We start from the raw sequence: 23,149 nt of genomic DNA on the forward strand, positions 1-23,149 counted from the left end.
GCTCGAGTTGGAAAAATCTGAACTCCAGCGTCAAGTCGCGCCGCGACAAACAAACAGGGGCCTGGTGATGTGATACTCTGACCTAGTTCAAAGGGGCAGGTCCAGCTAAAGCCATTCATTCTAGCAATCAGTGTTTTTGTGATGAGGCAGCAGCTCTCCAGGGCAGAAACAGTGTTCTAATTTTTCTCCTCCTTCTCCCTGAGGCTCTTCCACTTTAAGCTGGGTCCTTTTTATTCCTGTCTCTCTGTAAATAGTTATAATTTATATATTTATGTTTATTGTTTTTCTGTTTGATCATCTTAATATTATTTCAAATACATTTTTGTAATGACTAATGTGTAAAGCGTCCTTTACGACGCTGCTCTGCTCTCCACAGTGAAATGAGAAGGGAGACTCTCTCTTCAAACGCTAGATCGACACCTGCCGTCTTGGAAACATACCGTCTGGCACCACTTCCTCCCACATTTCTGCTTCACGCGTGTGAAAATTGCATATTTTAAAGCACGACCTGTTGCATGGTTGAATTTTAGCCAAGCTTTAGCTGTTGGATAGGTATTAGATGGATCAAGGAGACCAGCGCACGCAGGCCCGGATGTACTGTCTAAATCAGCTGTCTCTCACCCTTTACCCACCCCTGTTGCTTGTCATGTGCTTCTTTGGTGTATTAAGAGTTTTTTCATGTGCTATGTGCAGAGGTGTTTTTTTTCTGTTCTCAAACTGACCCTGTTGGAGCTCAGTCTGGGTGGAGTTATTTTTTTCTTCTTATCTTTCCTCATGTGGTGCATTTTCCATTGTTATACCTCTCTGACCTGTCTTCCCCATGTGATGTTTTGTGTAATGTATGTATGGTCGGAGGGTAAGATGGCGCTGCCATTGCGTGCAATAGGTCGGCAGCCTTATGAAATTTCCCCTTGTGGGACTAATAAAGGTATATCAAATTAGATGTCTGGTTTTCACAAAAAGCGAAAACAAAAGCAGAAAAACAGTAGTATTTTTGTGATGTAGGTCTTTGGTGTTTTTCAGTTTAACTGAGTGCTGCATAGTCTGACCTTGGAGCAAATTGCTGAGCTGTCCACTTCTAGGTGGATTGGCAGGTGTCTTGAAGGTTTTCCACTTGTAAATAACCTTTGTAAAATGATGGGTGTCACACTGTTTAAAAAGTTGTTACAGCCTTTCCCAGACTGATGTCCATCAAAGGTTCAGTCTCTAATATAACTGCTGATGTTTTTTCTTCCTGGCAATGTTTTAACAGACACCAGAATGTTGACCAGTAAACTGCCATTCCTGGGATTATAGATGTGGTCACATTAATGCTGATCAGTTAATCAAATCCATTTGATTATCAGCACCAGGCTGGGTTCATACTCAGGACAGTTTTGCTATGAGGCAACAGTGCAAACCACAACATCACCATGCTGGCCAGAGACAATAACTAAGGTTCAAAATGTGAAAGAAAATATATAAAGCTGAAAATGTAAAATACATGCAATACATGAAAAATAAAACTAAGAACCAAACAGAGAATACTAAAAACTGAATTAAAAAGTTAGAAAATTCAAATTTAATAATCTAAGAAAATCTATTAACCAAGTGTGAATGAGACAGTCAGTGTTAAAAAATGAAATTGTGAAGGAAAGGAAGAAGAGAAAAGGAGGGTCATGTTTTAGACTGAAAGAGATTGGTGGGAGGAGTGAGATAAATTAGCTGTATGAGAAGAATTTCTAATTAGAGAGCTGCAGGTGTCTGATGATGGAGATACCGAAAGGAGTCGAGCTTTGTTTCCCACAACTCCTCAACAGCTCCTGCAGGAAGCCGACACTTCACTGGTCCAAAGCTGTGCTCCTGAACATTGTGCTCTCATGTATCTCTCTGCTCACTGCTGCTCTAAACCTTCTCGTCATCATCTCAGTCTCCCACTTCAGGCAGAGATTAACTTTTCAACTGAAACTACAGTTTAAGTTTTGGATGTGTGAAAACTTCCGTTTACATTATATGACTTAGTGATTAAAGAATGAAGTGAACTTTTCTTGGTGTATTTTAACCATGGTCATAATGTCTTATTTGCTTGAATTGAATCATGCCTTAATAGTGCAGCTTTTTTACTGAAGACATGTTGACATTAACAATGTGCATTATTTTCTCTTCTGTGTCCCTGCAGGCAGCTCCACACACCCAGTAACATCCTCCTCCTCTCTCTGGCTGTGTCAGACTTTTTTGTGGGTCTCCTGTTGTTGCCTTTAGAAATTTTTAGAAACACAAGCTGCTGGGTACTTGGTGATCGTATGTGTTCTGCTTATTGGTATTTGACCAGCAACATTATCTGTGCTTCAATAGGGAACATTGTTCTAATATCAGTTGATCGCTATGTGGCAATTTGTGATCCTCTGCATTACCCCAGCAGAATTACTTTGGCGAAAGTCAAACTCAGTGTTTGTATGTGTTGGTTTTATGCTTTTTTCTACAGCAATCTTTATACAAAGGATATCATGATTGAACCAGGCAGGTATAATTCTTGCTTTGGAGAGTGTGTATTTTTTAGCAGCAATATTGCTATTGTTGCTGACCTTATTTTATTCTTTTTTGTTCCAGTTTCTGTCATCATAGTTCTATATATGAGAGTATTTGTGGTGGCTGTGTCTCAGGCTCGTGCCATGCACTCTCATGTTACATCTGTCACACTTCAGCGTTCACTGACTCAAACAAACAAATCTGAGCTGAAAGCAGCCAGGACTCTTGGGATTCTTGTAGTTGTGTTTCTAGCATGCTTCTCTCCACTCTACTGCTACTCTCTTGTTGATGAAAATGCAATCAATAATCCAGCTGCATCTTTTGCGGTCATTATCTTTTACATTAACTCTTGTCTAAACCCTTTGATCTATGCCTTGTTTTACCCCTGGTTTAGAAATGCTGTTAAACTTATCATCACGTTGGAGATCTTCAAGTATGACACAAGTGGTGCCAACATACTGTAAAAAGAGTACGAAACCTGCTCGTGCAATGGTTAGCACTGACACACCACAGCAAGAAAGCCCTGGATTTGAATCCAGCTGGTGCATAGTTTTAATGTTCCCTTGTCTATGGGGGGTTACACAGCTTCTGCTCAGAATCAAAAGACTTGCATGATGATTCTAAATTGACTAGGTGTGAATGGCTGTCTGTCTCTACTTTTTGACCTTTGACATACTGACCACCTGCCCAGGGTTTATAGTATGTGTCTGCCCCCTTGGACCATGATATGGGCAAATAGAAGAGAATGGACGGTTGAAACTGACTTACTGAATTATGGTTCTAAACAGTGATAGAAAAAACATCACTATTGCTGTCACAGTTGTGACTGTGGTGCATATTCTAAATGAAAATTACGAGAAAAATATATGTAAGCATTTTTAATTCTTCTTATGTTTTTTATGTGTTAATTATTACCTAGTAAATCTCACTCCATTTCTTTTTCAGTGTATTCACCTTTTGGCTCCAATAATGTTCACTTCAGTGGTTCATGTTTTCTTGTTTTCTCTGGTTATTATACACTGTTGTTATATTTGTATTTTATAAATACTGTGTTGTCAAACATAGTGTACAATAAAATTAGATAAGAAGTTTATTAATCCTGGGATAAATTATTGTGCCTTTTACATACAGAAAAAGAAACACTGTGTTCAGAATCAGAGAGAGTAATAAATGTAACAGCTGGAATAAATTTAAGAACAGAAAGTTAAACAGCTAATGAAAAAGATAAGAAGAATTGTATAAAACATAAATATGAGTATGACCAGTAGTGCAAGATGACAGAAAGTGTCACAGTAAGGATAATAATGTTAATGCTTCTAGCAAGTGCAACAATTGTTAACTAAAACTAAATTACAAACAATAATAATAATACAAATAATGACTTACTTTCTGTTACAGCTCAGTAATAAAGTGGAAACATTAGGATAACAGGGCAAAAATAAGACCTTAATAATGTGGTAATTTCTAAGTTATTACCACTCAGTTTTCAAAGTAATAACCACTTAATATCCAGGTAATATCATGGTAGCACAATTGATTACAGTTGAGTCATAATACACTGAAATGTATCTAATTGGATAATAAGTGGGGGTGTAGAAAAATACAGTTCAGTAACAAAGGGGTAATACTATAACAAGGCAGAAAAAAATAATATAACAATATAGTAATTTCAAAGCTATTACCACTTTGTAGACACCACTTTTCACACCTTGGCTCGTGTGATAAGACAGAGGAATAATAGGAGGCTCAGGACCTTATCAGGACACTCTGGGACTCTCCACTAATTGCTCTTAGAACCTCTCAGATGACAGGCAAAATGTCTTCAAGAAACATAAGAAGTCCAGAAGCTTTTCTTTCCAAGCTCCTTCTCATTTAATGTTTTCTTTCGTTATTTCTACTACTTTCTAAATTGTAGATACATAATAAAGACATCAAATATATGAAGCAATATATGGAATCATGTCACAAAGAAAAAGCTTAAAAATAACTGTAAACATGTCTTATATTTTAGATTCCTGAAAGTAGCCACCATTTGCTTTGTTGACAACACTGCAAACCCTTGGCCCTCTCTCAATGAGCTTCATGATTTAGTCACCTGAAATGGTTTTCACTTCACAGGTGTGCCTTGTCAGGGTTCATTTGTGAAATTACTTGCCTTCTTAATGGGGTTGGGACCATCAGTTTAATTTTAAAACTGTGTATATACTGTATATTCTGTGTGTAGTTATTATCTCACTCTCACTATTGCCTGTTTATGCCCTGTCCTTTTCTTCGACATCATGCTGCTCTGTTGTATCTTAATTGCCTCTTGGGGATAAATAAAGTCTTTCTGATTCTGATCTGATTATCTGAGTCGTGTTGTTCAGAAGTCAGGTTGGTACACATCTAGCAGCCCTATTTGACAACAGTCAAAATTCAAGGACCAATAAGATAATTAAAGAGAAACAACAGTCCATCATTACTTTAAGAACCGAAGGTGAGTCAGTCCAGAAAATTGCTAAAACTGAAAAAAGCATTCTACAATCAAACCAGCTCCCATGAGCACCACCCCAGGAAAGGAGGACCAAGAATCACCTCTGCTCTTGAGGATAATTTCATCCAAGTCACCAGCCTCAGAAATGGCAAGTTAACAGCACCTCAGATTAGAGCCCAGATAAATACCATAAATGCCAGATAAATAAATGCAGAGAGTTCCCTCTCTACATCAACTGTTCAGAGGAGACTGCGCAAATCAGTCCTTTATGGTCAAATATCTGCTAACACATTACTACTAAGGAAAAGCAACACGTTTTTTTTTTTTTTTTTTGTTTTGGGGGGGGGCTCATGAACCACAAAGAATGGACGTTAGACCAGTGGAAATCTGTGCTTTGGACTGATAGGTCCAAATTTGGGATCCTGTTTCCACCCTCCGTGTCTTTTTGCACTGCAAAAAAGGTGAACGTGAACATGATTGGTTGAAACAGTTCAATTTAGCCTTAGGTCTGATATGGGCTCACATTTCTTCTTCTTCAACTTTCTGGACATCTCCTTATATGGAGATGACCCTTCTATAGGCAACACTCCTGTTACCATGATAACCACCTCTTTCCTCCCCCAGGTCTGTAGAGTTAAAAAGGGGGGTATAGTGCATACTATAACAGCAGATTTATGATCGAGGCCACATTCCTGTGAGGAAGTTGTGAGGAAGTGTTGTTTCTGTTAGTATCCGTGTGAGTCCAAAACTATTCTACAATGCACTGTGTGCAGTAAAAGACAAAACACAAATATATGATGCTAATTATGAGATATTAGTCTTAAAGTTAAAAATAAATCCTAATACACTGTTGGGGATTAATTCAAAACTGAAGGCACACTGAACCAGTGTGGGTACCACAGCATCTTTTGGGGACCTCAAACACACCTCCAGGCTGTGTATGGCGTAGGGGTATTTTACCAAGAAGGAGAGTGATAGAGTGTTGCGGCAGTCACCTGACACACTGCCACATAAGCTGTGTCCCAAAACGTCGGCTGCATCCTTCGGAGGACCCGGCCTTCACGGTCTACGTGGGCCGGGTCCTTCAAAGACCTAGAAGGCCGGAAGTGCGAGGCTGTGAAATGGGACTGTCTAGCCTTCAGATTTGCGTCACCGCTGTGTCGGTGGAGTTTAATAAACTCAGCCGTCTGCTCCTTGCTTTCTAAAATATAACAGGACACTGGCGTAAATTCTCGACCGTCTCACACTTCTGTTTAATCAGTTTTCTGTTTAACGTTTATTCAGCTGTGTGAAAATCCCGGAGGAACCCACCCGATGGATTAATAAAGTTGTATTTAATCTAATAATCTAATAACTTTGATCTCAGCCAAACCGATTTACTCCGTATTGAGAGTGGAGAGATATTTTGCTGCTATTGTTAATAATCATCATCATTACCATTGCATTAATAATATAATCTACAGCATTGATAGTGCATTCAGATGTTTAAACATTTTGGTACCCAATTAGCCTTTATTACAGGTGCAGTTATAACCAGGTGTGAGCACACACAGATATATAAACATATAGGTGAACTCTAAGAAGAAAACTGTGTTGATATTTTTGCAGAAAACTATTTATTTACACTTTTATATTTACAATCAGTTTATATTTATATAAACAAAAGAAACATTCACAACTAGAACAAAACTGTCTTATATACAATATCAACCGTTTCTCCCTTATTTACTGTTTTCTTCCACCATACAGCCAGCATACAACTATACTATTAGAGGAACATCACTGGAACGTGGCCAGAACACACAAAAACAAGAACAAGACAATATATAAAAGTTCAAGTTCAGGCTCAGCTTTGCAGAGCAATTCATGGAAAACAATTGTACTCCAGTTCTGAAACCTTTCATTTGAAAACCTGTTTGCTCCTGAAGATCCTCTGGGTGTGGACCCTGCTGCTGCTGCTGGCACAGTGACTAGTAATGCAGAGACAGAGGACAGGGACATATGAGACAGAACCAGACTTAGCCATTATCACTTCTGACATTTAGTAATAACGCAGTACTTACAGCTCTATAATTGTAGTTTTACAGGTGAGATGCTCAGCATTGTGTCCTCCAGGTCTTTATCCTCATCCATCCCTGTGATGGAGGCAACAATTAGACAAATATGTACGGAATTTATATTTCATGTCAACAATGTTATTAAAATCTTATTAAAACAACTTACCAAGAGGTTGTTTAGTTGGGGCGTTTGTAGTAGCAGGCGCAGACTGCTACTTCTTCCGCAGGTAATGCTGCAGCTTATGAATCCGTGTTCCTTGACTGCAGCTCTTCCTCATGATAAGGTCTGCATAGCCGTCACCTCTGCCGTCCCAAATCTCCTTCCAGGTGCTCTTGGCTCATGAGCCAAAGCCAACCAGCTGATCATCCTCAGAGGCTTCTGCTGCAACACTCACTCCGCTGGTCTCGTAGCTCAGAAGAGTTTTTATCTCTGCAAAGCTGAGGGCTTACTGTACAAATGAATGCAAGCGCTCCTTGCCATGCCATTCGCCACAGAGGTCCCTGCAGCCTCTTGCTTCTGGAGATCTTTGATCAGGTACATGGTGTCCCCGACATCATTCTCCAGAAGCCACCGGAAAGATTTCTCTTTATATTTTCCAAACTGCAGGATGTACTCTCCCTGCACTTCCTTCATGTCAGAGGCATCCCCTCCTCTCTGATAGATGACAGTCAGAGCATCGTCCTCCCTCACAGGTGCAGACTTGTCCTGAAGCTTGGGGTCATTTTTAATCCTTTGAGCTTCTTTTGACGAGTCCTGGAGAAGGTATCCAAGTGGCCCCTTGCGGAACGCCACAGAGATTTTCCCTGGATATGGCGCAACTTTCTTCTGCATCTTGACATGCAGTGAAAAAATAAACAATTATATTAAACAAAATTGATTCCAAACACAAACAAAGACATTTCAGGTTACAATCTTGCTGCACATTGTGGCTGGGTTTAAACAGCAGGATGCAGGAGAACAATAACGAGACACAATTGGAAAGAACATTGACAACATTTGCAATAAAAGTGTTTTTTTCCTCCAGGTATAACAAACTGTTCTGTCTGTAAATAAAAACCTTTCATGGTTGAATGATTATTGGCACATCTGCAAAATTTGTGGTAACTGCTTAGTAGTCATGGCACATAAGAATTGCTGGTAGATTAACAACATATATGTATTTAAGCTATCGTGTTTATTCATACACGAGTGGGCATTGCTCATGTTATAGTGATATCAAAACAGATTTTCGCATTGATAAGGTGACTGACCATTACAACATGAAAGCAATACATTTTCTTTTAAAGCAGGTTCAGTTATTTAGCATGTCATCTCATAACAAGACACTTATTGGTTATTTAATTGTACCACATTATAGTAATGTCAGTGTCACAGCAGTCGGAAACCTACAAAGTTTATTTAATGGCAAAACACGTCAATGAAACACACAATTTATTTAAGGATCACGTTCATTCATTTTTTACCGTGCCACTTTACAACAGCAGATAAACTCCCACCGTCTTTAACTGAGCGATGGATGCTTCGTAAATGCAATCGCAACACGCCTATTACCTGTAATATACACCTGTAAATGTATTCTGTTGGTTTACTGTTATTTCAAACGACGTTTCTTACCTTTGATCAATGAATGAGGAGCGTTGGGATGTGTTGAGTTACTTGTTTTCTCTCCCGAAACGTAAAAGAGGAGATTTTTTAAAAGTGCCGCCGCATCTCAAACTCGCAACAGCGCCGGAAGACCGTAGTGGCCAAAAATATATTACATCCGTAGTGGTTTAGCACTACCATAGAGAATGAATGGGAAACGGTTTAGGCCGTTTAGCTAAACAATCCCAGGCTCCCGCCACAGCTGGTACCAGCCACTTCAAGCCACTTCGACAATCTCATTGGACCCAAAAAAAAAAAAAAAAACAGCTATGGAAAAGTACAGTAAGGAGTCACTGGAAGCCAGGTTAATCCAACCTTGGTCCATACCTCTCGCCACCAGTTTCTTTCTTTTGAGCAAAAAGGATGATAAACTCATACCTGGTATAGATTTTGGAGGACTGAATGAAATAACTGTGAAGAACCCTCTGAATCATCGAAACCAGTGCATATCTTACTTGCATCCTGTGTAGTGGGCGCTGTTACCTGGGAAATCAAGACCTTGGTGCGCTGTGCACAGCCAGAAGAGCCTGATCCAGCTGCGGCCCACCTCACAGGCTATTTGTTCCACCTACCGCACACTCCCATGTGCTGCACTGCCTCCACACAGCGCACTTTGATTGCAAGGACAATTTCCTTGTTAAAATGCTTTTAGTGACTCTCTTTAGAAGGTGATGCATGCAAATATGTTTTGGCATGTGAGACCTGTGCATGCAACAAAAGGCTCCATCAAGCATCTCTCCATTTTTTACGCCCCTTAACGGTTCTAAGTCAGCCCTGGTCTCACATTGCCTTAGATTTTGTCACCGGCTTGCCGTACTCCTCTAGCAACTTTGTCATATTTTCCATAATCGACAGGTTCTCCAAAGTGGTCCATTTTGTGCTTCTGTCTCGATTCTCTATTTCTAGTCATCGCTATTCAGTGATATGAATTATATCAGAACGCGGCAAATAGACTCCAATTTGTTCATGTAAATGGGGAGTCTTCTTCACTCGGTAGGATTAATTACAGAGTACCACAAAGTCCTGCGCTAGGATGAACGCTGTTTACTTTATGCATTCTGCTTATGTATGCTTGCTTTAGGCCGTATCTTTGAAAGTCATAGCGTACATTTTCAGTTCTATGTAGATGACCCCCAGCATCATCTATCCATGAATCAGATAGCACACCAGGTTAAAGTACAGGAATGTCTTGAAGACATAAAGACGTGGTTACCTCTAATTTTCTGTTTCTATATTCAGATAAATCTGAACTTATTGTACTCGGTCTTAAAAATCTGAGGAAAATTGTGGCAAACCAGATACTTACTCTGGGATTACCTTGGCCTTCAATAATTCTGTAAGGAGTCTTGGAGTCATTTTTAAACAGGATATGTCCTTCAATGTGGATATTAAACAAATAGGAGAGACAGACACACTCTATTACATTTAAAAGTGACCTTTTTAATAAAGCTGAAAGCTTAGGGCTGAATCAGGTGACCCTGCCCATATGGAAAAGAAAGAGTAAAAACTTATATGATTTACTCGTGAAAGTGGCCACTTTCTCATTACTTTCATATATTGTTTTAGTAAGTATCCAAAACATACAAGTTTCATTATATAATTTTTCAAGGGATCTTATATCTGTTTTCACTCTTGTATGCTTTTCATACAAGTTTCACACAAGACAGATACAAACTTTATAAGATTTATATATATCTTTTCCATATGGGTGAACCCTCACTGCAATAGGACTAGGCTGCTGGAGGATTCCCATGATGCACTGAGGGTTTCTTCTTCACTTGCCTTTTGTTACTTTTTTGTTTAAATACCAATTTAAGGGAGTTTTTCCTTCCCGTTGTCGTCAAGTAATTGCTCATAGAGGGTGTTTTAATTTGTCGGACAATGCTTATGATTTTCTGTGAGTCTGTTCACCCCATTGCCATCCTCTATGCTGTTGCATGCTGGAGCAGCAGGTTAAGATGCCAACACATTTTACGTGTCACACAGAATGAAAAGGCTTCACCACATCTACAAAATTAAAAGAAAAAGGTTAGTCATATTATTCCTCAGAACACCTCAGCGATTCCCCTCTCGAGTATATTTGCTCCGGGCCTGCAAACCTGTGTTAAAAAAATGAAATCAGTTTAATTATCATGTCAAATCTTTTGAACTCCTGGCTCCACCCAGAGCCTACATCCACAGAACTACCTAGAAACAAAACCTGTGTGTTAACATGAACTTCACATTTGAGAACCCCGTTTTTATTTTTTTTATTTTTTTCTCTTACTTTGCTCTTGTTTTCTTGCTGTACCATGTCTTATCGCATGCCCCTACCGGTTGTGCTCTCTTTTTTATAATTTACTATTTTAAAGGGAAAAACCTCGGTCACTTGGACCAGTGTTTGTTATTCCATAACTGTACTTTGAATGTGACAAATCTATCCTTCCCCTATGTAATTCATAAATGTTGTTTTGGTTCTGACTATTTTTCTCTATAACATTTAATTCACTTCTACAGTGGCCTGCTATGGTTAATGGTAACATGAGTGATATCAAAAATTTTCTTAAAGCAAACATCAGCCACCCAAAATTAGCAGCCAAAAGGTTAAGTCTGCAGCTCCACACTCTCATGTGAATCTACAGTCTCCACCTCTGGTCTCTCTTATCCTCCTGCTCCTGCCAAAAGCAAAACAAAGCAAAGCAAAGCATCCACCCCTTTCTTACCGGCATTGTGAATATTTGTCAACATTTACTCATCCTAACGTTGGTCCAGTCTTTGTCTCAGTGTCAAGTCAGTCAACACTTTAGTCCCCATCGTCAGTCCATCACAGCCCAGTCACACATATTCATGCACATGCACTCACCCGCATTCACACGAGATATTACTGATAATAGAGTCCTGCGCGTAACCTTTTCCAGTGTCCATCACCAGCAAGATGACGTCATCATTTTAAAAAGAATAACAAGTGTTTATGATTTTGGACTGGATTGACTCACTGCAATCCTTTTAGACAGGGACTCACACTCTGATCAGGTCTCCATAGGTAGCCGTCTCCTCAGCCCATTGTAATCTGGAAAAGCTCACCTTATATTTGCTCTCACAAAAATGTTAATTCAATCTTGCAGGCCTGCTTAGAACAAAAAATAGAAAAAAAAGAGCTGATTATTAAGTCATCAAAACAGAAAACATCATCACCATAAGGGTGACACCTGACAGGTTTTCGCTAAGTGCACTGTTACAAAAATAATGGGCCCAGTTCTGGACATGTCCATGTATAGAAAAACTCTTACTGAAACAAAACCCCAAAAATCTGCCAGATTAATCACAGAAAAGTTTTGTTTACTAGTGTAACAATATGTTATGGGACATCACTAAATTATAATTTATTTATTTACCTTTCTGTGGCGATGCTCTGGACATTTCTAAACCTCCACAAGTTCAGCATCAATTTTCATATGCTCTCACTTTAACAAGACCAGCCTTCACCTCTCACCCGTCCTCGTCCCCTATTCTCACAGTTGCCTGTGTGTCCTCCCAAATCTCCAGCAAACACAGGCCCAAATCAGCTGTTTCTTCTTCTCTGTTATTCTCTCTTCTGCTGCTTAACTCCCAGAATGGACATAAACATAAACCTCAGACAGTCCCATCAAGTGCTTTCACACAATGATGTCACTGGTACACTTCCCAGCTGGTGATTAGAGCACATGTTTCCATCAATGCTGCTGAACCCTTCAGAGTTTTAGGTCAGTTGTGCTGTCTTTTGCTTTTGCCTGCTGCTAATTCTTCAAGTCCACAGTGTTGCTCTGTATGTCTTCAGGAAGAGATTGACTGTCCTTTAAGTTTCTCCTCAGGATAAGGACAGGATGAGAGGTGAAGCTATGAAATTTTGACCCAAAACCTGGCCTGTTTGTTGTCCCAATTAAGTTAATCTATCATTTTGCCACTGTACTCATCCACGAGGTTGAGCTAAGTCCATGGGCACCTGTATCAACACACTAAGACATTTCTTTAATATCATTTTCCTAGTTATCAACACATTCATTGTCTAATTCTTCTATCTAGATTTTAAGACATCTTTCTCTCTCTCACGTTACACACACATCAGGCAATTACCTCCAAACTGCCTGCAAACATTTCACTTCCTGTCACAGACACAGCGGTTTTCACACACACTCCTCACTTCACTCCATCAATTTCTGCAACCTAATCGAACTCTTGTTTTATGTTCACTCTCTATATACTGTACCCTCTGTAACTCTACTCATTTTTAATGTACTCATTTTAAGAATGCACCCTCAGCCACACACACAGATTGAGCAGCTTCACACAAATATATACTCAGGTCTTTACATTTGCAAGCATTAACCAAACGAAATCCTTCACATCAAAGTCTTCAACGTGTTTATCAGAATTCCTTTAGCACAAATCTTCAGCACAATTAACAGTTTTTCCACACACATCACAATTCTTTTAGCTCAGCTCTGAGGCACAATTCACACAATACTTTGAGCACAATTTGAGCACAATTCACTCAGCTTCTTTAGCAGATCTTCTCTTACACAAGCCACACCCTTTTTCTATCACACTTTCAAAACAATATGCACTTTTGACCGTGCATCCAAAGAACAATTTTACACTTCCCCTATATATTCACACGTTTATACGTATAACAAAATAACACCAAATGCCAAGATACATTATTTCCATTTCCTTACCACACTTTACATCATCCTGTACTGGTACCAGTTTTCCCCTACACAATTTTGACAACTTTAAAAGCCTATGAGCCCAGGTCCAAATTAATTAATCAATTAAACCATTTCTGTCCCGGACAGAGGCCTGATTTCTAAGTCCTATTTTAATTTAAAAGTGTTTCCCCCACCCGCAGCTTTACCGGAAGCTTTACTTTACCAGCGTCTCTCGCCTAAAACTTTACCAGCCACTCTATGTTGAGGTGGTCATGCTCGAGGCCCGGCCTCTTCACTCAAACAATGCACCAAAAGTGGTCCCTGACCACCGGCCATTAACCAAGGTCCCAAGTCTTGGCAGTGGCCAACTGAGATAATCCTGACGCCGCAGGGTCTTGCCACACGTCCAAAGCAAGGAGGGGGTTCTCACCCCTGAACTTGTGTGCACTCCTAGGGATCGCCCTCCCCGTCCTAAATCAATTTAAATAAATTTTCAAACACCACTGGGGACTCTAACCACCAGTTTACTGATGTCCAGGCCCAGCCTTCTGCCCAAAATGGGAACTCAAATCCCTTAAACAAGTGCCTAATTACCTACTCTAATCTCTTTTCTCTTGACACAACACAGTTAACATTGCACACAACACATGAACATTAAAATTCAACCCAACATTAACAGTAATACATTTTCATCAGATATTTCCCCAGACTTTACTGTTATTATCACAAATTTCCCAAAATCACCACGGATATTTCACCAGAAATCCACTGAACAGATTTTGTAATTTAGCTTAATTTTACTACAACTGAGCCAATTTAACTGTGAAGATCATCAACTCGGCGAACAGATAATTTAGAATCCATCCAATAAGCACACTTTGCTTTTTTAACAGATGGTGCTTAACTTTAAATTTGGACTGGTCCTCTGTTTGCCTCATTTCACGATCCCACCTTAGGCCAAATTGGTCCTCTCAGCCGTAAAAGAATCCGGGTTCACGGCACCAATGATCAAATCCGGTTCTTTTATATTCTTTTACTGACCAAGAAAAAACCCGACTCAGTGTGGTCAAAGCTCAAAAATCCTCTTTATTCTACATTTCCGGAAAAGGAGATGTGCACAGGCTACATCCTGAGCAGATCTGAAGCATTACAAGCCAAATGAGCATAACATAATCAGTCATACGTCACACATGGTTTTGATCAAAACAACTCCTGCGCTGTACTCTAGTTTCACTTCCTGTACTCTGCAGGCCTGCACAAAGCATCTTCTGCAGTTTCCTGTCTTACACAGTACTCTGTGACCTTTAGCACACATTCTAACTCAAAGTGGCGTTTTTTCTACACTGGCCTCTATAAAACAATATAAACAGAAAATAAGCACTAAGAATATATATTTATTCCGTAACACAGTTCTGTGGTTTCCTGGATACTGAGTGATCCCCTTTGGTTATCCTGGTTCAGATTTCAATAGGAAGATGAGGCTTGTCTGCTCAAGTTGCCTGTGGTATCATCTGCAGACATAAGTTGAAAATAAAATAGTCATCCCATTTTAGTACTGTTAAAAAAAAGATGAAGATGGTTAACAATTATGACCCAAGTGTCTGTTTGTATAGAAATGTTCAACATTGAGTCCAGAAAAATAAAGGTTTATAAGTTGACTGTGGGAGAGAGCGAGTTTGAAAAAAAGAAAGCTCCAAAGGTTGTGTCATTAGAAAGAGGAGGGATGGGACTGGTGGGTGAAGGACAAAATAGATAAATGATTTCTGTGAGGAAAAGCTTTGATGAGATGCAGCAGCCTGATGATGGAGATACACGAAGGACTAAAGCTCTGTTTTCCACAACTCCTCAACGATTCCTGCAGAAAGCCAACACTTGACTATTCCACAACTATGCTGCTGTATATTGTGATGTCATGCATCTCTCTGATCACTGCTGCTCTAAACCTTCTGGCCATCATCTCAGTCTCCCACTTCAGGCAGAGACCAACTTTTAAATTAACTTACATTAAGGTTTAGATATATGAAAAGTGAGATTTGCATCATTGGAATTAGCAAAGAATACATTAAGTGAAACTAATAAATGTCTTTGGCTCAACCATGACTGTTAAGTTGTGTAAGGTTCACCGTGTCTTAATAAGGAAACAATTTCACTAAATACATTTTGACATAATTAACATATGACATAATCTCAACTATCTTATCACTATCATTTCGCTGCCCCACCTTGGGCATAGATAAACCTCAGCTGAAAGGTGAGGTTTATCTTTAGACTGTAATTTAATTTAGTGATGAGTTAAGTTAGTTTGGCACATTCTGTGTATTTTAAACAAGAATTGAATCATGCCTTACTAATAAATCATTTCTACTAATGGAATTTTCACTAAAGACAATGTAACATTTTTAATGTGTATTATTTATTTTTTCTGTTACCCTGCAGGCAGCTTCGCACACCCAGCAACATACTCCTCCTCTCACTGGCTGTCTCAGACTTTCTCATGGGTCTCCTGTTGATGCCGTTACGAATTTTAAAAAGCACCATCTGCTGGATACTTGGTGATTTTATTTGTTTTCTTTATTGGTATCTGACTGGCAATATTACCTGTGCTTCAATAGGGAACATAGTTCTAATATCAGTCGACCGCTATGTGGCTATTTGTGACCCTTTACATTACTCCACCAGAATTACTGTGGCAAAAGTTAAACTCAGTGTTTGTCTGTGTTGGTTTTATGCTATTTCCAGCATTAGTCTTTATGCAAAAGACTACCTGATTGAACCAGGCAGGTATAATTCCTGTTATGGAGAGTGTGTCATTAATGATATTGCAAGGACTATTGACCTTGTTTTATCCTTTATATTTCCAATTACTGTCATCATAGTTCTGTATATGAGAGTATTTGTGGTGGCTGTGTCTCAGGCTCATGCCATGCGCTCTCAGGTTACAGCTGTCACAATTCAGTGTTCTCTGAATCAAGCAAACAAATCAGAGTTGAAAGCAGCCAGGACACTTGGAGTTCTTGTAGTTGTGTTTCTACTGTGTTTCTGCCCATATTACTGTGTCTCTCTTATAAGGGAGGACTTTAGCTCAGTAGCTCCTGTAATGTTTGCATGCCTCAAACATTAATGATGACACCTTCAGTATTTCTCAGTTCCATTCTTTAATTCGCAGGCTTGCAGCGGCAACACAGTCTGCAGCGCTAACTTGTTCATCTACCGTTTTTCATTGTCCCTCTTTTCTATCCTCTCCTTCCGCCTAACATTCGACCTTTCAAAATAAAATCTCTGTAAACATCACAGCGCCCATTGTGATCAGTCTGTTCTTTTCAAACTCCTGTTTAAACCCAGTGATCTATGCCTTGTTCTATCCTTTTTTTCATAAAAGCTTTGAAACTAATTGTCACTTTACAGATACTGCATTTGTTGTAGAATATGTAGACAGTAATTCATTGTGACAGGAATCACACCCACTTTTACGCTTTTCACAAACTTTATTTCTTATTGTTACTGTTTACACACTGGTTGCAGCTTTGCAGCTCACAGCCACACACGCTAATAACAACAACAGTGAGGACCTAGTTCATTCTTTTAGTACAGGTGTGGCATGTTTACTCATGCCACTCAGGTGTGTCTGCCTCCCCACGCCACAGACCGCCACATTCATCTACATATTCTGTGGTCATAGTACAGGGTGAGCCATTTATATGGATACACCGTAATAAAATGGGAATGGTTGGTGACATTAAAGTCCTGTTTGTGGCACATTAGTATATGTGAGGGGGCAAACTCCTCAAGATGGGTGGTGACCATGGTGGCCATTTAGAAGTCTTCTAAATGTCTATTGTGTTTCCTTATACCTTATCTCACCTTCATCTCTGTATTAGATGTCTCTGTTGTGCTATTTCCTCTTCTATTTTGGTAGCCTTTTTTCTTGTCTGTTCGGAATTGAGTTTTACTTTCCCCAGTCCCTTTAGCTCCAACTGTGTACCGTGTTGTTTTCTTTCATCTTAATTACCTTTTGTTTTTTGTATAATCCTTCTTTGCCTGTAGTTCTTTGTCACCTTATCCTGTTCCCCATAGCCTGTTTAGAGTTCCTGTTTATTATTCCTCCTCACCTTAGTTCCTAGCTTCCAGTGATTCTCAAGCACGTCCATGTGATCGATGGATTTTGGATTTTCTCTCAATAAAAGATGGAAAAACTGCCTGCCTACGAGTCTGCATTTGACATCTGCACTTATTACAACAGATTGATACAAATGGTAAATGGCCTGTATTTATATAGCGCTTTACTAGTCCCTACGGACCCCAAAGCGCTTTACATATCCAGTCATCCACCCATTCACACACTGGTGAGGGCAAGCTACATTGTAGCCACAGCCACCCTGGGGCGCACTGACAGAGGCGAGGCTGCCGGACACTGGCGCCACCGGGCCCTCTGACCACCACCAGTAGGCAACAGGTGAAGTAGGACACAACAACCAAGACTGTCCAAGCCGGGGCTCGAACCAGCAACCTTCCGATTACAAGGCGAACTCCCAACTCTTGAGCCACGATCGCCCCACGACCACATAACGATGTCAGCCTGGGAGAGGAGTTTAAGCTCTTTGAGAAATAATTCTTTATTTCCATGAGATTCTTACTGACATGTATCTGGACCACAGTGAGGCTGTGAATGGGTGGATTAGATCAGTAGCCTTCAAGAATCCCAGGCGAATGAACCTGATTTCACACTTCATCCTCCCCCAACAACTGCTCTGGACTCCACACCATAGCATCCTGCCTCGTCTCTTGCCTCCAGCTGTTCATCTTTGCCACTACAGTATTACAACTCCTCACTAAACAGGTCCTTGCTGCTAAAGCCCTGAACCTCAATCACACTGTCATAGTGGTCCTGCTCGACAGCTGCCCTTGCTTTGTCAAAGGCTTCAGTAAAGCTTCTTTAAAGCCTGTTGCTGGTCAGGTTTATGTTGATGGTCAGCATATGCACATGGATAAGAGAGAGTTGGTTGCAGCCCACACTGCAAAATCTCCAGTGTTAAATTGACACTAGAAAGAGTCTATATGTGTCCACTCTTTTGAGTGTTTAAATTAACACTTTTGACAGTGTTAGATTTCTAACAGTAACCTAGTCAGTGTTAAAGATTAACAATGACTAACACTGAGTAGTGCTGATTTTCTATCACTGGAAAATAACTAAAAATGCTGGTAACATTTCAGTGTTAGAAAAACAACACTGCTAATGTTAGTCATTGTTAATCTTTAATACTGACTAGGTTACTGTTAGAAATCTAACACTGTCAAAAGTGTTAATTTAACACTCAAAAGAGTGGACACATATAGACTCTTTCTAGTGTCAATTTAACACTGGAGATTTTGCAGTGTTTCTTTTATCATCTGCATTGCTTCCTGTGCCCAAAAATAACCCACAGAGTGCTTGATCATCTTGCAGTCTCGGGTGGGATGCTGTAAAGTGTGCGTTCAGGCTGAGGCCACTGTCATTCAGTTCTTGGCGACTGAAAGTGATCAGTGCGTTGCTGGAGGACACAATAAAACAGAACCACCATCTTTTGATTGTGTATGAGGTTCTGTTGGTAGGGAAGAGAAGAAGGAGAGGTGAAGGGGGTGTGGAGGTGTGGCGAGATAAATCCCCTATGTGACAAGAAGCTCTGATCAGAGAGCTGCAGGAGCTGCAGCTGTATGATTTTGGAGATGCAGAAAGAAGCCGAGCTTTGTTTTCCACAACTCCTCAACAGCTCCTGCAGGAAGCCAACATTTCACTGGTCCAAAGCTGTGCTCCTGAACACTGTGCTGTGCTGCATCTCTCTGCTCACTGCTGCTCTAAACCTTCTCGTCATCATCTCAGTCTCTTACTTCAGGCAGAAATTAACTTCTCAGCTGAAATTGTAGTTTAAGTCTTAAAAACTAATGGAATTAGTGAAGACATTTTTACATTTTTAATGTGTAATATATTCTTTTTTCTCTCTCCTTAGGCAGCTTCACACACCCACTAACATCCTCCTCCTTTCTCTGGCTGTCTCAGACTTTCTCACTGGTCTCCTTATGCTGCCACTAGAAATAATTAGAAACACGGCCTGCTGGGTACTTGGTGATCTTATGTGTTCTGTTTATACTTACCTGACAACCAGTCTTTTCTGTGCTTCAACTTGGAACATAGTTCTCATTTCAGTTGACCGCTATGTAGCTATTTGTCACCCTCTTCATTACCCCACCAGAATTACCGTGGCAAGAGTCAAACTCTGTGTTTGTTTGTGTTGGTTTTGTTCAACCTTCTACGGCAGTCTTTATACAAAGGATGTTCTAATTAAGCCGGCCAGGTATAATTCCTGTTATGGAGAGTGTGTGTTTGTCATTAATGATATTGCAGGGTTTATTGATCTTGTGTTATCTTTTATTTTTCCAGTATCTGCTATCATAGTTCTTTATATGAGAGTGTTTGTGGTGGCTGTGTCTCAAGCTCGTGCCATGCGCTCTCATGTTACAGCTGTCGCACTTCAGCGTTCAAGCAATCAAGCAAACAAATCTGAACTGAAAGCAGCCAGGACTCTGGGAGTTCTTGTAGTTGTATTTCTCGCATGTTACCTTCCATTTTACTGTTACTCTCTTATTGAAGTAAATGTGATCAATGACTCATCTACATTTTTTCTGATCATTGTGTTTTACTTTAACTCGTGTCTAAACCCACTGATGTATGCCCTTTTTTACTCTTGGTTTAGAAATGCTGTTAAACTTATTATCACTCTGCAGATTTTTAAGCATGACACTAGTGAAGCAAACATGTTTTAAAAAGATAAGGAAATCCACTCTACTAAGAATTGAAATCAATAAATCGATAAATTCAGAAATCTGAAAATGAAAATTTTGACCTTGTCACAAATGAGGAAATATAGAAAATGTCATTAAAGTATGATAGTGTTGCGGCAATTTATTTTATTATTTCTTATTTTTATTTGATTATTTATATTATATGCCACTTCCGAAAAGGAAATTGCCAGTAAAATTTCATGAAGTACTTTTTTAAAGGTCTGATTTCCTAATACTTTTTACATAGACTTTATCCAGCTTTTGGCTCAGTGTGATTAAAGAATGTGTGGGGATTATATCATTTTAATATCATGTTTATTCATTCATATCCTTTTTATTCGTTTATATCCTTTTCATTAAGCTTTGAGTAGTGGCATTTGATTAAAACATTTATTCAATATATTACACATATAGTTTCAGTTACAGAGGAGTTGGCCTTCTGTCTGGTAAGAGGTTATAAGCTTTAGTTGGCGAGGTGAGACGTGAGACAGAGTGCACTGAGGTGTCTCGACCTCAGTGCGAGACACACACAGTTTGCCTGCACACACACACACACATAGTATATAGACTCATATTTTGCTTGTAACTGCATTTTGTGCCTGCATAAGTGACAGTTTTTTGTAGGATGTGGTTCTGATGTTCCAGAGATAAGCGAGAGTAAGAAGATCAACAGGAAGCGCCTGGCGTCAAGACGGAGAAAATGCTCTTTTTGAATGTGTCAAAGGTTGTGGTTATTGTAATTTATGCATGTTATGTATCTGCTTTGACGCATGAAGGGGCGTAATAATACATAAAACATTCTGAGTAAGCTTTCTTTGGGGGATTCATGCTGAGGATTGTGATGGTGTATTTCCTCCACATAAAATCATTGTTTTGACGCACTTGGACTTGTGGTCATTTGTCTCTCACCTCAATCACGAATCGGGACAAATGTTAATTTTAGTATTGTCTCTCTGTCTGTTGCTATTATCATTTACCACTGTTATACTGGTTTCATAAGTACCATATTACCATGTATTTTATTTTTAAAGGGGCCTACAGAAATAGGTCATACCACAAAAATAACTTTCTATCCAAATTTAAAGGTTTTCCAAAATTATGTTAACATTAACTGGAAATGACAAGTAATGAAAAAAAGACAGATGTATAAGCAGGCTTAAGCTTTTATTACTCATTTTATATAATTGTCTATATACAACAATAATAAAATGTAATGTAAGAAATGTAACAATAGCTGTGTTTTAAAAATACATTTTTGCCATTGAAAAGACTGTTTAGGGCTTAGTGGTCATAGTTTTGTTAGGTGTTTGTTGTCCCGACACCAATATTTGTATAATTATACTCCTATAACAACAACTCCTTCACACAGTGCGTATGATGTCATCATAGACAGACTGGCAGCCTATTCCAGCAAAATAAGGTATAAAGAAATGCAAATTAAACAAGATGTTTTATAGCTAAAACTTTGAGAAGCGTAACACAACAATTTTATTACATTGTGTAATAATGTATTAATGCATGCTCAATCATCCAGGTAAGAAAATCCCAAAATGTTGATTCTGTTCGTCTGGACGTAGTATTTTCAGTGAGAGAAACATTTCGTCACTCATCCAAATGACTTCTTCAGTCTCAGCTGACTGCACGTTTCCCCAATCTTATAAAAAGTACATTTTGCATAATAACTGAATCTAGCACCACTGGCAAAAAACGAGCTGCGAGGTCAGTTTCTTCATCATTAATATGGTAATTGTTATGACCATTAATAATAATAATAATAATGGATTGGATTTATATAGCGCTTTTCAAGGCACCCAAAGCGCTTTACAATGCCACTATTCAGTCACTCTCGCATTCACACACTGGTGGAGGCAAGCTACAGTTGTAGCCACAGCTGCCCTGGGGCAGACTGACAGAAGCGAGGCTGCCATATCGCGCCATCGGCCCCTCTGGCTAACACCAGTAGGCGGTAGGGTGAAGTGTCTTGCCCAAGGACACAATGACCAGGACAGAGAGCCCGGGGATCGAACCGGCGACCTTCCGGTTACAGATACGCTTCCCAACCCCCTGAGCCACGGTCGCCCCAACAACCACAGATCAAAGACAATGATATTGATCATTCATCACTGATCAGTGACAATGGCCATGAGTACTATTCTCAGAGAGTTGGGGAATGGTTGCAATCACAGCATTACAAGATCTGTCCACCTCAATTCAAAGAAGGTCTTTTCCTTTTTCATGTATATGGCCTCCTTGACTCCCCACTTTCTTCCTGTTCAGGATGTGTACATCCTCATCGTTGAAAGAGTGTCCACTGTCTATCTCTCCTGTTGTACAATCCACTTAGGCAGCGGTTGTTTGGTTTCCACAATGTATAAATCATGGCGATCCTCTTGGCTCTTAACAGCGTACACTGTATTACTCTGTTCGTGTCAGGGGATTCGAAGCTTGGGGTGCACCACTTTTTGGCACAGCTTGTGTTGAGGTTTAAAAGCCACAGAGAAGCGGTGTTTAGAGATAATGTGTCTCAACTGTTTCGATAATCCTGACACATAAAGGATCACTAAGGGTTTTCACTTAGACAGCAGTTGTCCTTCTCGCCTGGATCGCCTGGAGCTTTCTTTAGGTGCCTTCCCAGCTTTGACAAATGTCTCACTGGGATAACCACATTTACTCAGGGCCTCCATGATATGACGTTCTTCTGCTGGCCACTGTATGTCTGGTGATGGTGTTTGCTCTGAGAGTCAAACCTTAAAAACTGATCCGTATGTATTGATTTAGGGTACACATTGACTTTTAACTGTCCCCCATTACTGATGAAAGTCTCACAGTCTAAGAAGCCTAACCTGTAATTTTTCTTATCCTCTCTGGTGAACATGATGTGTTGGTTCATCCCTTGATACGTCCAGATTTGATTTTCACCCAGGTGTCATCCACATACTTGAACCAAGTAGGGTTTCAGCAAAAAGCACAATCATAGCAGTTC

At 39.7% G+C, this 23,149-nt stretch overlaps 2 protein-coding genes and 1 long non-coding RNA gene across 3 annotated transcripts; 2 read left to right on the forward strand and 1 right to left on the reverse strand.

The window, feature by feature from the left end:
- Positions 1–2,129: 2,129 nt before the first annotated feature.
- LOC120721903 (trace amine-associated receptor 13c-like) lies at positions 2,130–3,464 on the forward strand (the record flags this gene model as incomplete). The annotated part of the gene is made up of 1 exon (XM_040012544.1): positions 2,130–3,464. A coding segment is annotated over one exon (843 nt), but the record flags the coding sequence as incomplete, so codon positions are not given.
- Positions 3,465–6,527: 3,063 nt separating this feature from the next.
- On the reverse strand, positions 6,528–7,498 carry LOC120721887. Its single transcript, XR_005693285.1, has 3 exons — positions 7,205–7,498; positions 7,045–7,116; positions 6,528–6,951 (listed from the first exon to the last, which is right to left on the reverse strand). It is a non-coding gene; the product is annotated as an uncharacterized LOC120721887 (long non-coding RNA).
- An 11,209-nt stretch (positions 7,499–18,707) lies between these two features.
- Positions 18,708–20,155, forward strand: LOC120721935 (trace amine-associated receptor 13c-like). The gene is made up of 2 exons (XM_040012587.1): positions 18,708–19,220; positions 19,335–20,155. The coding sequence occupies exons 1-2, from the start codon at positions 19,042–19,044 to the stop codon at positions 20,146–20,148; spliced, it is 993 nt and encodes a 330-aa protein (XP_039868521.1). The 5' UTR covers positions 18,708–19,041; the 3' UTR covers positions 20,149–20,155.
- Positions 20,156–23,149: the final 2,994 nt, after the last annotated feature.

Source organism: Simochromis diagramma, unplaced genomic scaffold, assembly GCF_900408965.1.
Source record: "Simochromis diagramma unplaced genomic scaffold, fSimDia1.1 OVJJ01000612.1, whole genome shotgun sequence".
Lineage (NCBI taxonomy): Eukaryota > Metazoa > Chordata > Actinopteri > Cichliformes > Cichlidae > Simochromis > Simochromis diagramma.